Source organism: Euphorbia lathyris, chromosome 2 (assembly GCF_963576675.1).
Source record: "Euphorbia lathyris chromosome 2, ddEupLath1.1, whole genome shotgun sequence".
Taxonomy (NCBI): Eukaryota; Viridiplantae; Streptophyta; class Magnoliopsida; order Malpighiales; family Euphorbiaceae; genus Euphorbia; species Euphorbia lathyris.
Window position 1 is genome coordinate 93,677,657 of NC_088911.1, and position 18,063 is coordinate 93,695,719.

The window sequence follows — 18,063 nt, forward strand, 5'->3', positions numbered from 1 at the left end:
TAATGCATTTAATCTCACATGAAGCAACTGCCATGGACCTGTATTCAGCTTCAGCAGATGACTTACTAACAGTTGGTTGCTTCTTTGCTTTCCAGGAAATTAATGAATTCCCCAAAAATACACAATACCCTCCAACTGTTCTTCTAGTTTCCTTGCACCTAGCCCAATCAGCATCACTGTAGCCTGATAACTTCAATTCTTGTTCTTTGAAATCATTCTGACAAAAGGCTCTTAAATGCATATTTGACTGCTTCGCATATAACAATCCCATATTGACAGTGCCCTTCAAATATTTCAATACATGAATTACAGCATTCAAATGTATCTTTGTTGGATTCTGAAGGAATTGACTTAATTGTTGTGTTGCATAACTTATATCTGGTCTTGTGAAACCAAGATACAACAATTTTCCAATCATTCTCCTATATTGATCGCAATTATCAATAAGAGGACTTTCAGCAGTTATCTCAATTCCTGCAGGTAATGGACTTGCAACTTCAGCTGCATCTTTTAAACCAACCTCAGCCACCATATCTCTAATATATTTGCTTTGAGATAATATAAAACCAGATTCTGATCTGTTCAATTCAACTCCCAAAAAGTATTTTGCAACTCCTAAATCCTTGATTGTGAAAGCTTTATCTAAAGCTTCTTTTACCTCTGAGATAAGTATCACAGAAGTTCCTGTCAACAAAATATCATCCACATACACCACCAAGACTATGAATTCTCCATTAAATCTCTTAGTGAACATGCAACAATCATGAATAGACTTGATAAAACCCAACCCAAGTAAAGTGTTGGTAAATTGCTTATTCCATTGCCTTCCAGCCTGTTTCAGGCCATAAATGGACTTATGCAATCTACAGACTTCTCCTGGTTTGGCATTATAACCCTCTGGTTGCTGCATATAAAGTTCTTCCTCTATGTATCCATGCAAATATGCATTATTCACATCAATCTGAAATATTTCCCATTGAAAATGAGCAGCTAAAGCAATTATCAATCTCACAGTAACTACCTTAGCAACAGGGGAAAAACTATCATGATAATCAATTCCCCACTTTTGGTTATAGCCTTTAGATACTAACCTTGCTTTGTATTTGTACAGACTCCCATCTGGCTTGTACTTAACTTTCAGCACCCACATAGAAGAAATTGCTTTCTTTCCCTTTGGTAGACTAGTCATGCTCTATGTCCCATTCTTCTCTAATGCTTCTATCTCCAACTTCATAGCTTGAACCCAGTTTGGATCATTGCTTGCTGCTGCATAAGAACTTGGCTCGGGAATCTTTGCAATATTACTCAAGAATGCAACATGCTTGTCTGTAAAAACTGCATTTGTGACAAAATCAGATGTCCAGGCAGGAGCTTTAATGGTTCTGGTTGATCTTCTCAATACATTCTCTTGTGGATGTTCAAGAGATTATAATTATTCTTGGTCAATACTTGCCGAATCATTATTTAAAGTTTGATCTGAAGAAACTACTTCCACAGGATCTGGAGAAGCTACTTCCACAGGATCTTCTATATTTTCTTGAAACACGTCCTCTGACGAAAACTGCAATTCACTAAACATTTCATCTTCTGCACAATGAGGAATAATTGTGCTATCCTGTTGTGGACCTGCTACTAAAGAAGGAGATTTATTAGTAAAAACAAAATCTATTTCAATGAAGTGCACATCTCTAGATATACAAAGGGAATGTGTTGTAAGATTGTACAACTTCCATCCTTTTTGTCCAGCTGAACCTCCTAAATAGATACATTTAGAAGCTCTATCTTCAAATTTCCCTTTCTTGTTATCTGTATTGACAGCATAAGCAATGCAGCCAAAAACTTTGAAGTGTCCATAATCAGGTGCTTTCTCATACAATACTTCATATGGGGTCTTCCAGTTCAAAACTTTTGTTGGATACACATTGATTAAAGTTGCAGCATGCAACAACGCTTCTCCCCAGAACTTAGTGGAAAGACCTCCTTGCTTCAATAAAGTTCTACCCACATTAGTCAAGCTTCTATGCCTTCTCTCAACTGTACCATTCTGCTGTGGAGTGTTTATACAACTCCTTTGATGAATGATCCCTGCTCTCTTAAGCACAGATTGGGTTTGTTGACTAGTAAACTTTGTCCCATTATCAGACCTGAGAGTCTTGATTTTGGCTTCAAATTGAGTATGCACTAATTTGATGAAGTTCTCAATCAAATGTGGCACCTGGTCTTTGGTTTTAAAAAGTACAACCCATAAAGCTCTTGAAAAATCATCAACAATGGTTAGCATAAATCTGTCTCTTGACACAAAAGTTTGTTTATAGGGTCCCCAAACATCAATATGGACTAATTCAAACAACTTTATTGATTTTGATGAACTAGTACAAAAGGGTTGCCTAACAGATTTGCTCCTCAGGCAAACATCACAATGTTCAAAATCAGAAACTTGCACCTTATTTAAACCTTGTATGGCAGTTACAAACTTCACACTACTACTGGACAAGTGTCCCAACCTTTGATGCCAGATATGAACATCAGTTTCTGAATGTGCTTTAACAACCAAGCTACAATCTACTACATTTGTGCTAGTACTATACTTATCTATAACAACTTTATTGAAGGATTTCCTTGTAAGATAGTATAGACCCTGCTGTAAAAATCCTACAGCAATTGTCTTCTCACATGCTTGGTCCTGCAAAACACAGAATTTAGCAAAAAATCTAATGCTAATATTCTGGTCCTGTAACAATTTCCCTACTGAGAGCAAATTGTAATGAAATCCTGGTACAAATAGTACATTCCTCAATGTGAACTGATGTGCAAGCTTAATATCACCTTGTTTGGATATTAATTGTGATTCTCCTGTGGGCAAGAAAACCTTTCTTTGCTGTTTTGACAATGCAATTACATTGCGCATATGACAATCTTCATAACACATATGAGTGGTTGCACCTGAATCTATAACCCAAAAAACTCAAAAGTGTTCTTGATGAGTTTAGAATTGTTACCTGCAGAACTCATTCCTGCAAAGGCAGAAAATTCATCATGGCTCTTGCCTCCATCTGAAATTGTGGCTTTTTGCTTCAAAGCTTTCTGAACCTCTCGCTGCACTATAGCCTGTACAGATTCTTCCTCACTTTCAGAGTCACTGTCTTCCAAAGGAGAGGAACTCTTCTCTTTTGACATGTGAGCTTGTTGTTTGTGACTGGTGCTCCTTTTTCCTTTGTACCAATCTGGATAGCCAACCAATTTGAAGAATTCCTCTTTCTCATGCCCTGGTTTCTTGCAATATTTGCAAAATTTATCCTCCTTATTGCCATCTCCTGCTGAATTGTGCATGGATCCATTGTTACCAGACTTTTTGCCTCCATTTTTGCTTCCTGACTTGTAATTAGAAGTCTTGGACATAGTAGCATTCACAAAATCCTCCTTAACTTCACTGCCAATGCTTCTTTGTCTCTCAATGCGCATCAACATTGAATAAGCTTTGTTTACAGAAGGAAGAGGTTCTGTAATCAAGATCTGCTCGCGAACATTATCAAAATCATTGTGCAATCCAGACAAAAATTGCATTAGTTGCTCCTCATCCAACTGATCTTCAGCCTGTTTACGCGCCTCTCCACAAGTACAACTCAGAATTGGCTTGATTTCAGCGAGTTCATCCCATTTCCTCTTGATCTTGTTGAAATATTCAACAAGACTCATGTTTCCTTGGGATAAACTACTGATTTCTCGCCTCAATTGATGGATCAGGGGTCCATTACTCTCCCCATACCTCTGTTCAATCTCTGTCCACAAAGAGAAAGAGGATTTGGCAAACAGAAAAATATCTGCTAATTCTTTGGTCAAAGAATTGCGAATCCAGGAAAAAACTAGATCATCATCCCATTTCCATTTGAAATACTCATCTGAGTTTTCATTTTCAGGTTTAGTATCCTTCTGAACAAATTTCAACTTGCGTTTGGCACTTAGGGCTAAGATCATAGTTCTCTTCCATGCGATGAAATTAGTTCCATTTAACACAGTAGAAACTAAAATCATGTTAGGATTATCAGTAACATTTGTTACCTGCTGATTTGTAGTCATCTTCACAGAATTAGATGAAGAATTTCGCTCGCGGTTGTATGATGAATCGTCGGAGTAAGAAGAAAAATCACCGGAGTTGTTGTCGGAGTCTTCTAGATCTGGAGTAGATGCTGAATCACGCAAAACTTCAGAGTATAATTTTGCTCGCGTTTTCTTTGGACGCATTCCGATGAGAAAATCGATCAGTAAATTCCCAGGCTTATCTCAACCTGCTCTGATACCATGAAAACTAGAACAGAAATGATAGAAGAAAAAGAGATCGATTTCTCATAGAATCAAGAAGATGTTTACAGGTGATATATTACAAATAAGGAAGGACTTAAAAGTAATTTCACACTAACACCCTAACAAACTTTTCAGCATGTAATTTTCACTTTAAATATTAAATTTATGTTCACTCATTTCTTACCCGCTTACTTTATTGATTAAGTTTTTTTCCCAATAAAACATATGCTTACTACAATTATGGGACTCAAAGTGACATTCGGTGCTGGATTGTAGGAAATCATCTTAGAAATAGATAACCTCAATGTCATCAACGCGTTAGAGGATATGAAAGAAATGGAAAACTCTAGCTCAATGATTTTTGAAGACTTACTTTGCTGCATTTCTTGGTTTTGGGATATTCAATTTCTCCATACTCGTCGTGAGGGCAACATGGGTAGCACATATGTTGGCTGGATTGGCAAAATGGGCTGAGGCTTATTCGTTCTATTATCATCCTAATTGAAGATGTTCTCTTTTATGCGCAAAGTTCATTGCAAGTGATATCTTTAACATTTTTTTGGTTTAATCAAATTGCAATTTTCAATCTTACTTTTTTTTTTTATATATTATTTAATATTATAATTGATTTTTTCATTAGAAAATAATATGGTCGATTTTAATTTTATTGTTGATTTTGGTATTTTATTTAATAAATTTTGTGTAGTTTTAATTTCAGTCATAAATAAATAAATATATATAAAAAAATGGGCTTCCTAAGAAGAGGGAATCCAAACATAATGGAAAAGGAAAAAAAGAAAGAAGTATTGTGTTGTGTAGAGAGGAATACTCATACAAGGAAACGTAAACAAAAGGTAGATAAGTGCAGTTTAATCCAAACGTGACTTAACTGAACTAACGCCTGTTATGTTATGATCTACTACTTATTTTTAAAATAATTCAAATATCCAACGGTAATCTATTTACCTGCTAATTTCCTCTTTTACTTTTACATTTTTACCCTCTCGTCTCGTCTCTGCAATTCCTGCTGGTATAAGCAACGGTTGTGATTCGATCGGTAGCTTTAAATACAATCAACGGGCCCACCTACTCTGAAACAAGCTTACCATCCCCTACTACCTCTGAATATTATTATTAATAATAAAAAACCCGAATTGGTAAACAAAATAATAATAATAATAATTATATTAAAAACAAGTATAGTCTCTCTCTCTCTTTCTACTTCAAATGGCTTCCAAGAATCAGAACAAGCCTCCACTTAACTCCACGGACATTACTACTACAACCCCTTCACATGTAAGCCCCTCCCCCCCATCTTTTTCTTCCTTCTTTTATTTTTAAATAAATTGTAATCCTCACTTTCTTGTTATTAATCGATCTCCTATGATTTTGGTTCTTTCTGCAAGTTTTTTGGGAATTTATGTGTGCATTTGGACTAATATAATGGCCTTTTTTTGTTTTTTTGTGAATTCAAGATTCTCTTCTATATTTCTCAGCACTAGAGAGTGGGGTTTCTTTTGTTTTATTAATTTGGTTTCAAGTTCATTGAACACCCTTTTTTTTAGCAGTGGTAGTGTTTTCATGGTGATATATGCCTTTGTACTTAAAGATCATATTTCTGAAAGATTTTATCTTTTTGGTGATTTCTTTTCTGGGTTTCATAGAACAAGTATATTGGTGATGAGGTACTTGTAGACAACTGGGAAAAACTTGGAGTTGACAAAATGGTTGGAACTGCAAACAATGGCAGAATGAGACAAGCCTTTTCAATTGTCAATGGAGAACATGAACTCAGTCCAGCTAGTGCTCCCCCCAGCAATGCCGGATCCGAGTATGGTGGGATTGAGTTCACAAGAGAGGATGTTGATGCATTGCTGAGTGAGAGAATGAGATACAAAAGCAAATTCAATTATAAGGTTTGTTTAAGTCTTTTTTTAGAGGATGCTATTATGATTCAATTGAGAGTACTCTCATATCTGCTATGCCTTTGGTTTTTGTAGGAGAGATGTGACAATATGATGGATTATATTAAGAGGCTCCGGCTTTGTGTTAGATGGTTTCAAGACCTTGAAGGATTTTATATGTTTGAGCAAGAAAAGTTGCAAAATGCATTGGAATTTAATGAGAGTCAATGTGCTGAAATGGGTATCTTTGTGCCTTTTCTCTTTGATTTTTTTTTTTTTTTTAATTCCTGAAAATATATTGACAGAAAATGTTGTTCTTGATTATAGAGTTGATGCTGAGAAACAAAGAAGAGGAATTGAATTTGATTATTGTTGAGTTGAGAAAGAGTCTTTCTTCATTACAAGAGAAAGCTTCCAAAGAAGAATCAGAAAAAAAGGTGAGCTGATATAAGTCATTTCAGTGTGCTTTACTGATACAATTCTGCATTTGTTGATTGTTTTTAATGAAGCACTTCTGTTCTAAACACCAAATAGGCTGCAGTAGATTCTCTTGCAAAAGAAAAAGAAGCCAGAGTTAAGTTTGAGAAGTCACAAGAATCCCTCTCAGAAGAGCTTGGAAAGGTTCAAGGAGAGCTTCAAAGTGCTAACCAAAGGGTAATAGAAGAGATGAGATGTCAATTTATTTATGGATCCATCTTATCATTTTACAATTAACCAAAGGGTTATTTGAATTCTGCAGATAACATCAGTGAATGATATGTACAAGCTATTGCAAGAGTATAATTCAAGCTTGCAGCTGTACAACAGTAAGCTTCAGACTGATCTAGATACATCTCTTGAAAATGTTAAACGTGGCGAGAAAGAAAGAGCTGCTATAGTGGAGAATCTCAGCAATTTGAGGGGTCAGTTCAGTTCATTGCAAGGTCAATATATTTCATGCAAAGTGAGTGTTTATTCTCCTTCCCCCTCTTCTTTGGTGGATTTGTTGTTTTTAACACAATGTATGACCATATGATGTTAAATACTTAATCAATATGGATATATTGGAAATAATTAGGGAGCAGTTGTTCTCACTCATTCTTTGTTCACTTTGGAGAAATAATATCTTTATGGTAAAAGTAATTCTTGTTATTCCATTTCTCCTGCTCTAGATTTCATTAGTAAAAAGAATAGTTTCAGTCAACTAATGGTGTATCATGTATGCTTCCATGGTAAGAAGTCATTAACTATTTTCTGTTTTTGGAGACATTCAAATTCCGGAATTTGATCTAGAAACAGTATGCTAACTTTTTGATGCATTGGCACATTCTCTTAGGGTTGGATGTTCCAATAGTGAAAACATTTGGATGAGATTTTCTTATGTAGCGTTGTTATATGTTCTCAAATGTGAATTCAAATAATGTGGGTGTCATTCTTCAAGTGAAACGTTCTCAGCTTCTGTGGGAATAACTTTATTTTAGTAGATTAGTGTCCATTATACGGACAATCTACCATCACCATCTTTTATTGATCCTAACTACTGAGTTATTCTTTTCATGTAAATTTAATCAATGGTGAACTCTATTAGGAATCTCTAGATGAAGTTACGAAGCAGAAGGATTCTCTATTGACTGAAGTTGCATCTCTAAGGGTAGAGTTGCTACAGGTGACAAATGATCGAGACCAATACCAGTCCCAAGTGCAAGATTTAACAGCTAAAGTGACTAATTGTGAAGAGCTAGCCACAAAGTCCAATGAACTAGAGGTTGGCCTTTAATTTGTATTCCCTTATGCTCTTTTTAACGTAATGCTTTCCAATTATATCTTCTGATGGTGCTAATTTTTTTTGTTGCCAGGAAAGATGCTCCTCACAGGGTGAACAGATAAACACACTACAGGAGCAGCTACAGGCTGCACTGAATAAATTAGAGGTATTTTTACTACTTGGTCTCAGCAAAATACACCTGTGGTTAAGTTATTTGCTGCAAAGTTAGTTTTGGTTCAAGACTTTAATACGCGTAAGTGTATATTTCTCTTGTCAGTTATCTGATATGTCAGTATTTGAGACGAGAACCGAGTTTGAAGCACAAAGAAAACTTATAAGTGAGTTGCAAAATCGCCTGGAAGATGCAGAATTTAAAGTCATTGAAGGAGAGAAGCTCAGGAAAAAGTTGCATAATACAATCTTGGTAATACCCGGGCCTTTATCATTTTTCTGTTTATGTATAAATGAATGTAAGTTACTGACCTCTAAGTTACTGACCTCTGTTATGTTTCAGGAACTGAAAGGAAACATTCGTGTATTTTGTCGAGTGCGGCCTCTATTGCCTGAAGACAGTCCTACTACTGCTGAAGGAAAAGTTGTATCTTATCCTACAACAACAGAAACTCTTGGACGAGGCATTGATTTGCTGCAAAATGGTATGCCTGCATAAGCATGATATTAGCTACTATCTACTGACACTTGAATCTGATTACTTTGTATTCTTTGCAGGACAAAAATATCCTTTCACTTTTGACAAAGTTTTTACCCCTGATGCATCGCAAGACGATGTTTTTGTGGAAATTTCCCAGCTTGTTCAAAGCGCTCTCGATGGTTACAAGGTATTTAACATGGTCTGGGTCTTTTATGAAAACATTACTTTTCCAGGAAAACTTGTGGTAGCGTATTGTTTGCTTCGGGTGATGAATATTCTTTCTTTCCCAGGTGTGCATTTTTGCCTATGGCCAGACAGGCTCAGGTAAAACTTACACAATGATGGGAAAACCAGGTCGTCCAGAGCTGAAGGGATTGATTCCTCGGTCCTTAGAGCAAATATTCCAAACTAGGCAGTCTCTTCTGTCCCAGGGCTGGAAATATGAAATGCAGGTAAATGCTATGGATTTTACACTGGTAGCATCCAACATTTACGCAACCTTTTGTTATGATTAAACAATATATGTACACATAATTTCAGGTATCAATGTTAGAAATATATAATGAAACGATCCGAGATCTATTATCAACAAATCGAGATTCTTCAAGAACAGAAAATGGCACTCCTGGGAAGCAATATGCGATCAAACATGATGCCAATGGGAACACACATGTTTCTGATCTTACAGTTGTAGATGTTTGCAGTACTAAGGAGGTTTCGTTTCTTCTAGATCAGGCTGCTAATAGTAGGTAATGGATTCTCCTTCAGCTTTTTTTACTTGCATATGTACTTTCACAAGTATAACTATGTGAGAAATGGATGGCTTTTTGAATTATATCTTGATTACACATTAGCAATGTGCTTAAAAACTGATCTTGTATTTATATGTGCATTTTCCCCTGTAATGGCCTACTATAATAGTGCTAAAAACTTGATAATCAATAGGCTTGAATTTTTTTATCACATGAAATGCAGAAAGAGTAACATATATTAGTGTATGCTTACTTCAACTTAGGATCTCCAAATAAGAATTTTGGTTTTTGCTTATCGCAGGTCAGTTGGCAAAACCCAGATGAATGAACAATCATCTAGAAGTCATTTTGTTTTTACGCTGCGAATTTCTGGATTTAATGAGGTAATAATAACTCTTTTTCTCTTGCAAGTTTTCATCTAATTTACCACTTTTTCTTTCCCCCATGGAACTGAATATTGTTTATAATTTGTTAGAGCACGGACCAACACGTACAAGGCATCTTGAATCTTATTGATCTTGCTGGGAGCGAGCGTCTTTCGAAGAGTGGCTCAACTGGGGACAGATTAAGAGAAACTCAAGTAATTTGACTTTATTGTTATGATTTTGTTTTCCTTTATTCTTACTCTATTCTTTTTAGTAATCATGAAATCTTCTTGTTGATGCATGCAACTTTTAACAGTCAATCAATAGAAGCTTGTCATCTTTATGTGATGTTATCTTTTCCTTGGCAAAGAAGGAAGACCATGTACCCTTTAGAAACTCAAAGCTCACTTATCTTCTTCAGGTAATCATATTAGTATGCTGGCAAATTCTAATATGAATTTTTCTGCATCATTTTTAGCGTTTTCTATAACAATATGTTCTGATTTGGATATCGTGTTTGTTCAGCCATGCCTAGGTGGGGACTCGAAGACACTGATGTTTGTGAATATCTCTCCCGATCCCTCTTCATTGGGCGAGTCAATTTGCTCACTCCGATTTGCTGCCAGGGTCAATGCTTGTGAGATAGGAGTTCCTAGACGTCATACCCTTGTGCGTTCTCCAGAATCTCGCTTGAGCTTGGGCTGATTCCTTTAACAGAGATGATTTCATTTCCACTTCATCATATATTATCTCTCTCTATCACTGAGTATTGATAAAAGTTCAGAAAGTAAAGAGTGATCCTAACCTGATCTGATTATAACATGTATAGTGAAGAATTTGTTGCTTACAAAAATCCTGCCCCGTGCCCTCTAGAAGAATTAGATCTATAAGGGCTCTATTCTTGACATCTTGTTACCAAATTTGTATTATATGATAAATGGTTTTTTGAGAAATGAGTATGCCAGATATGCTTTTTGATTTACACTATTCTCATGCATTTCCTTGAACATTTAAACCTATAATTTGAGTATTAATGAAGGCTATAAAATGCATTTCAAGATCAAATTATCATACAAACTGAAAAAAACATTTCAGATGTCAGGCATTCTGTCCATGACCTCCTGGAGAATCACTTTTGTGCCTTGGTAAGATGATTCTGTCCTTGGCAGGTTTTTCTTCCTTGAAGCTTCTTCAAGCTGTCAATGTTATCAGCAAAATTGATAATCTTAGCTATAACAGAAAAGCTGCTAAAATTCCAGACTATTATGAAACCGTATTTACCTCCTCAAAATTGTCGAATAATCTGTTAGCTAGATTCATAAGAGATGGTTTATCATCGACCGGAGCAGCGGAGATAACTTTGTCGAAATCGTAGTACATGAGAGTAGACTTGAGTCTCAAATACCTCCTCACATAATTGAGGGTGTCTGGTCCTATCAAATCCTCCATAGCCAGAAGATCAAAAGCAGATCTCTTTATCCTATACATGCTGCCTCCAACCCCAATATCCGGCATGAAAAGTCCTTTCTTCAGGAACGAACGAGTGCCCGTTTTTTCATTTGCAATCTCTGCATTACACAAACAACCAACAATTATGCATCAATGTTACAGAATAGAAGAAGACTGTATGCATTGAATGCTTACTGTTTTCAAGACGAGGCGTAACATCTAGTGGGAAATCTGTTCGCCAGAAGCCGTTGTCCTCAGCAAGAGAAACTCCATTGCCTGAGTTTCCAATGAGGGATATAGAGGCGAGGCCTAAAGCTAGTCTTCTTGTGATATGGAATGGATTTTGATCAGAAATAAGTTGTTTCTTGGCAAGGAATGCAATTATTTTTGCTCTTCTGTTGATTCTTTGCTTGTTTGAGATTTTAGGAATGGCAGGCAAAGATTCAGTTACACCATTGAATTTTGCTATGTGAGCCATTGGAGAATAGCAGAGTGATGTCTTCTGTTAGGATTTGTTTTTCAGTTATGTCCATTCCAACAAGTATTGGCCACTAGAAGGATATCCTTATGGAAGGGCAATTTCGATATTTTCTTCAGTTTTCTGGGGTCTAAACATTTTAGACTGTCTTTTCCATATTATACTTTAGCATAATGCTATGAATTCTTTTCAGTCATGCCCCTCTGCAAAACTAATTATATATTTATATAGGTTCCAGTATAGGGTTTTTTACAAAACTAACCCAATGGGAGGCCCATTTATATTTAGACTCATTTCAATACATATTACACACTTACAATATCCGTTTACCTCAAAACACCCTTATTCTCCCAACCCTTCATCTTCTCTTTGCTATTTGCGATAGATGAGCGATTTGCGAAATAAAACTAATGGTGAGTCATGGTGAAATCTGGAAAGATTTGAGAAGCGAACGAATCTCAGATTGCATCTCCATCTGCCGAAATCACTTTTAAAACAGTGGCTCTTACCACTGTACAATTCGATTTTTTAATAAGTTTTTATGTAACCTATTTACTTTCTTACAAACATCGGAACGCAGAATTATTAGTAGGAAGGAAGAATTTTAAATTCAACCTAAAAAATTTGCTCATAGAACAACGCACAACTTGAGATCCTGCATCCTGTTGGGAATTTTTCTGGATTGGGACAATTTAGCGGAAACAATAATATAATTTTATTGAATTTACGAGGTTTATAAGAGGATGTTCTCTAGAAACTTTCTAGAGTTACAATGAGATAAAACAAAAATAGTAGCACTCGGGTGTTTCCCAAAAATACCCAAAATAATTATCTTTACTATTTTTATCTCTCCCCAAAATAATTAGACTACCCTTTAAAATAAACTTTAAAAAACTCACAAGGCACAATTTTGTGGAGGCCCAGCTGATAGTTTGAGGATGAGAGTGACCCAATATTAGCAAAACAATCTAAATTATATTAATAAATCCCTTAATTTGATTGATGGATAAAGTAGATTATAAAAATAACAATTAGGAAAAACATATTTAAAAAAAATACTATAGAAAGAATCCTATGTAGATAAACATTCCTAATTACAAATAGTCACATAGACAAACCTTTTTAATAAGCAATTACCTCATTTTTAAAGTAAATAGGAAATAATATCTCTAACATTCAATCTGATTTTAAGTTAAAAAAACTTACTTTTGTTTATAAAGTAATTATATTATTAGATTCTAGCAAGAGACTAATATGGATAACTGTTAGGAAGGGAAATAAGTAACAAAAAGAACAATGATTATGCTGACTGGAATGGATAAAACTAAACCCCTTTTGGTATTTAGTGAAGTAAATAGCATACAAGTGGCCGAAACATCTTTTTGATGAAATAATTTGTTGTCCAAGTTCAGATAATAATACTATGTTAATGTTAATTATCCTAAAACAGAATAATAATTAGCCACCACCTCACGCAAACACTTTTGTTTTTTAAAAACCTCTATAAATTGCAATAACCCAAAAACAATAAAATAAAATACAAAATGGGTAAAAATGGAGTACAAGTAGTCACCAAAAATTCAAGAGTTGTAAAGGTAGACTCTGAGGAAGCATGGGATTTCCTCATAACTCAAGCTACCAATCAAGGATGTCCTGTAAGTTTTTTTTTTTTTTTTTTTATATATAAGTTCTAATATTGATGCATATATAAAATTGATGAAATGATCATTAATAAAATCAATTATGGGTTGCGTGGTTGGAGAGTTAAAATTAATTAAGAAATTTTAAATTAATTGATGGTAAAAAAATGTAGGTGGTGGTGCATTTTACAGCTTGTTGGTGCATGCCGTCAGTAGCCATGGGTCCTTTCTTTGAGGAACTAGCCTTAAGCATTCAAGACGTTTTCTTTCTTTCCCTTGATGTCGACGAGGTTAAGGTAATTTTTGAGAGATAAAGTGTAAATTTTGCTTATATGATTTTTTTGAATAAAGCCGAGGAGAAGGCAAACCACAGGCTTCCCATTTAGATTGGTAAAATTTTGCTTATATGATTATGAAAGAGAATAGGTTTAATTTGAAATAAAACTATTTTAGATTTAAAGTTTACCCTTGAAATAAAGATGGGCCATAATAAAATTTTGTATTTCACACCCCCCTTAACTTTACTCTTATTAATATTATTGCTATTAAATTTCAAAACGTAACATAAAATCTTTAAACTTTATATTTTATACTTTATAAGATAAAAGTTACACAATTTTGATCATTATAATAACAAGTAACCTTTCGTTGTAAAGTTGATGGAAATGATATTTTAAACAACTTTATTCTTCAACTTTTTGGTTTTTAAATTATTTAGATATTGTTTGGTTAAGAGTGAGAAAATGAATGTTTAGAGAGAAAATTTTCTAGAAAACGTTGATTTTGAAAAATCAAAAGTGTGATTCCATAGTAAATATGATTCTAAATAACTTTAATTTGTGTACTTTTACATTTTGAGGTTGTTTATTTTTATAAGGTGTAATAATGTTAATAAATAGAAAGTTGAATGACTTTTATGTTATAATTTCGTATGTCGTTCTCGCTTGTTCCAAGAGATAGATTAGTATCTAAGAGAATCTCTAATAGACTCATTTGTTGGACTTTTAAATTAAAATTTGAGGAGTTTGAGTTAAAAACCAATTTCAAAAGACTCTTAGTCACTCCTCATATCACTAGTCTCTATTCCCTCTCTATTATTGAAAACATCTCCAACAGCCTTCTAGTTGGACTCTTAAATTAAAATGCATATTCGATAACCTCTTAGTTGTACTCTTAAATTAAAATTTGAGGATGAGAGTTAGAAACTAACTACTAAGAGTCTCTCAACTCTTTATTATTGAAGAGCTCCTAATGCTTCATTATTTCATTGTTTTATTAATAATTTATTGTTAAGTAGTTTCCATCATCTCACCATTGGTAAATATAACAATAAGTATAAATAAAGAGTGAATATGAAAAATATTGTTAGAGATAATATCTATTAGTCACTCCTCAAATCAATACGAATGAATTGTTTATAGGGTAAAGTTCAAATAAAACCCCTGTGGTTTCACTAATTTTCAGATAAATGACTGTGGTTTACTTTTTATCAAAACGAGGACTGAGGTTTTCAACTTTAGCAAAATAAGGACTTTTTCGATTGATACTATTAAAATCACCCTTAACAACTTCAAAAATGACATATTTTAAGAACTACTCCCTCCATTCTCAAATAAGTGTCGTTTTAGATAATTGTTTTTGTTCTTTTTTAAGTGTCGTTTTCGTTTTTCAATAAAATTTAGTATTGTTTTTTGGTCTAAGCATTTAAATTTTGTCTTCATTTATGTGTTTTCTAAGTTTTCAAAGTTTTTTCTCCAACCATTATAGGAGAGAGAATTTTTATTCAGTTAATCAATGTAAATTTATTAATTTAAGTGCATATTAATTGTGTTTCTTAATTTGTGTGAAAAACTTTAAAACGACACTTATTTGAGAATGAAGGGAGTACTAATATTCTAAGCAACTTTAATTCTTCAATTTTTTTATTTCGAGATTATTTAGATGATGTTTGGTAAAGAGAGAGAAAGTTAATGTTTAGAGAGAGAAATTTCTAAAAAATATGATTTTCTAAAATCGAAAATGTAGTTCCACAGAAAATATGACATTGAACAACTTTAATTTTTGAAAATTTTCATTTTCAGGTCGTTAAAGATAGTTTTAATAGCATTATTAAAAGTGCGAAACCTCAGTCCTCGTTTTGACAAAAAGTAAACCACAGTCCTTTATCTAAAAATTAGTGAAACCACATGAGTTTTATTTGAACTTTCCCCTTATTTATATTATTGTAAAAAGTGCACTAAAAATCTCCTAAAAAAAATATTCTAAGTCCATTCACTTTGAAAAAAAAAAAACTACAAGGGCGAGTTGGAAAAAAAAAAAAGAGCAAAGCCCTTCCACTTCCCAACATCTGATTCGGGAACGAGCCCCGACTTCCATAAGTCCTTGGTTTGACCTTCAATATTAGTTCTTGCTTCTAATAAATTGGAGCAGGCCTAATTTTTCTACTTGCTCAGTGTGCACCCCTTTGTCAGAGAAAAGTTTAGTGGTAATGTGTGTAATTTATTTCTTAATTTTGAGACTTTCTTTGTAAATTATCCATTGAAATTTATAATAATTAAATAAATAAACACATTTTCACACTTTCTAACAATTTAAAATTTTATCTTATTATAAAATTTTCTATTTATCTAAGATTGAGAGTAGTATTTAAAAGAATTATTAAATACAAATCATATTTTAGTTCAATAGACTTATTGACTATATTATAATAAATTCAACATGGATTACTTCAAATTACATAATATGTGAAATATTAAAGATGTCAACTTGTTCTTCCTCGTAATATATTTAAACACTTAGTTTAGAAATAACTCGAGAGGAGAAGAAAAACTATAAATTTAGAACAGGACAGAATTTCAGAGGATTTATATTAAAATATTTAATAATTTTATAATAACACTAGGAAAGACAAACCAAATGATAGGTAATATAATAGGGTCACATGACATGAATTGTTTAATTAAATTACAACACCTGACGCAACCATCAAACCTAATCTATAAACCCCACATTTAATCATAAATTATCCAATTGGCTATTAGAACTTCATCCAAATATGTTACTCATTTTCTATTTCTTTATAAAAAAATTCAATTTCACTTTTTTTTTTTTGGGTACGAAAATAATGGCTTTACTATATTAAATTATTATGGCAACATTAATGGGCTGATATAGTAAGTATTGGGCCTAGCAATTATCCTTGGAAATGGGTTTTAAAAAAATAAAACATTTGGGTAATTTTAATTTGACAGGAAGTGGCAGGAAAGATGGAGGTAAAGGCAATGCCAACATTTATGTGGATGAAGGAAGGAGAAGAAGTAGATAGGGTTGTTGGAGCTAATCCTTATCAAATCAACAAATTTATTAATGCCTTTGTGCTCTCTTTCCGTGCATCCAATTAGTACTTTATTTGCATTGTAAAGTATAGGCTTTTCTTTCCTGTGTGTCTTTTTCTTTCCAATTTGGGATATTGATTGATTTTGCTTGCTGGATGATTGAGGAATTAATATTGTTTTTAGACAAAAGTGTTGATTTAGATGATTACCACATTATTAATTACGTTTATCATCATCAAACGCCACATGCATAATCACACGAATTGAATTTATCAACTATATGTAATTAACTTTATCATATAAGATCCAATTTCAAGATTTAATGATGACAAAGTTGAATCTGAGTTCGAGTATTAGATTATTTTTGTTGATTTACCAATAATTAGAACAGAGTGATTAATGAATATTATTCAATATATATAATCTTGTTAATGGTATAAATATCTCTTGTAAACTAGTTTTTGACCCGTGCGATGCACGGATTCATCTTAATATATAAATATTAACAAAAATATAATTAATAATTACAATTAATGATATAAAAAAGGAGGAAGTGACACCTCAGCTCCATCGTTACTGTTTTATATTATATATAAATATGCAAAGAAATAGAGAGATTTTAGAGACTAATTTAAATTATGTAGAACTTTTAGATATAGATATGCAGAGAATTAGAGAGATTTTAGAGATTAATTTAAATTCTGTAGAACTCTTAGATATAGTACGGATAAAATAATCTTTTTATAAATAAATATAATAACATAACTAAAGTTGATATATTATATTTTTTATTAGTAAAAAAGGAGGAAGTGACACCTCAGCTCCATCGTTACTGTTTTATATTATATATAGAATATAGATATGCAGAGAATTAGAGGGATTTTAGGGATTAATTTAAATTATGCAGAACTTTTAGATATAGATATACAGAAAATTAGAGAGATTTTAGGGATTAATTTAAATTATGTAGAACTTTTAGATATAGATATGCAGAGAATTAGAGAGATTTTAGGGATTAATTTAAATTCTGTAGAACTCTTAGATATAGTACAGATAAAATAATCTTTTTATAAATAAATATAATAATATAACTCAAGTTAATATATTATATTTTTTATCAGTAAAAAAGGAGAGAGTGACACCTCAGCTCCATCGTTACTGTTTTATATTATATATAGATTCTTAAGCGAATTTTTGGTTGACAAAACTCAAAAAACAAGAATAATATAGAGTTGGAAATAGAAGTGATTTTTCTTTCTTGTGGAGAAAAAATGTATTTCTCTATATATTCATATTTTAGAACGTTAGCAAAAGTAACCACGGGGTTGTGGTAGAGTGGTAAAGGCTTCTCCTCCCTTAATCAAAGGTCCAGGGTTCGATTCTCTCCTTTGAGAAGATGGGGAAGGGATACACTTACGAACCAAAAAAATACTTTTGAATGA

The 18,063-nt window shown here is 33.2% G+C and overlaps 3 protein-coding genes across 3 annotated transcripts; 2 read left to right on the forward strand and 1 right to left on the reverse strand.

The window, feature by feature from the left end:
- Positions 1–5,481: 5,481 nt before the first annotated feature.
- On the forward strand, positions 5,482–10,701 carry LOC136218984 (kinesin-like protein KIN-14N). The gene is made up of 17 exons (XM_066006176.1): positions 5,482–5,598; positions 5,967–6,218; positions 6,303–6,447; positions 6,534–6,643; positions 6,741–6,860; positions 6,946–7,149; positions 7,774–7,950; positions 8,042–8,116; positions 8,228–8,374; positions 8,465–8,606; positions 8,680–8,789; positions 8,893–9,054; positions 9,143–9,351; positions 9,656–9,737; positions 9,830–9,934; positions 10,036–10,140; positions 10,245–10,701. Exons 1-17 carry the CDS (start codon positions 5,530–5,532, stop codon positions 10,422–10,424), a joined length of 2,394 nt encoding a protein of 797 aa, XP_065862248.1. The 5' UTR covers positions 5,482–5,529; the 3' UTR covers positions 10,425–10,701.
- Positions 10,702–10,753: 52 nt separating this feature from the next.
- LOC136218985 (photosynthetic NDH subunit of lumenal location 3, chloroplastic) lies at positions 10,754–11,707 on the reverse strand. The gene is made up of 3 exons (XM_066006177.1): positions 11,364–11,707; positions 11,001–11,287; positions 10,754–10,915 (listed from the first exon to the last, which is right to left on the reverse strand). Exons 1-3 carry the CDS (start codon positions 11,644–11,646, stop codon positions 10,811–10,813), a joined length of 675 nt encoding a protein of 224 aa, XP_065862249.1. The 5' UTR covers positions 11,647–11,707; the 3' UTR covers positions 10,754–10,810.
- Positions 11,708–13,146: 1,439 nt separating this feature from the next.
- On the forward strand, positions 13,147–16,810 carry LOC136218986 (thioredoxin-like protein CXXS1). The gene is made up of 3 exons (XM_066006178.1): positions 13,147–13,301; positions 13,460–13,582; positions 16,538–16,810. The coding sequence occupies exons 1-3, from the start codon at positions 13,191–13,193 to the stop codon at positions 16,685–16,687; spliced, it is 384 nt and encodes a 127-aa protein (XP_065862250.1). The 5' UTR covers positions 13,147–13,190; the 3' UTR covers positions 16,688–16,810.
- Positions 16,811–18,063: the final 1,253 nt, after the last annotated feature.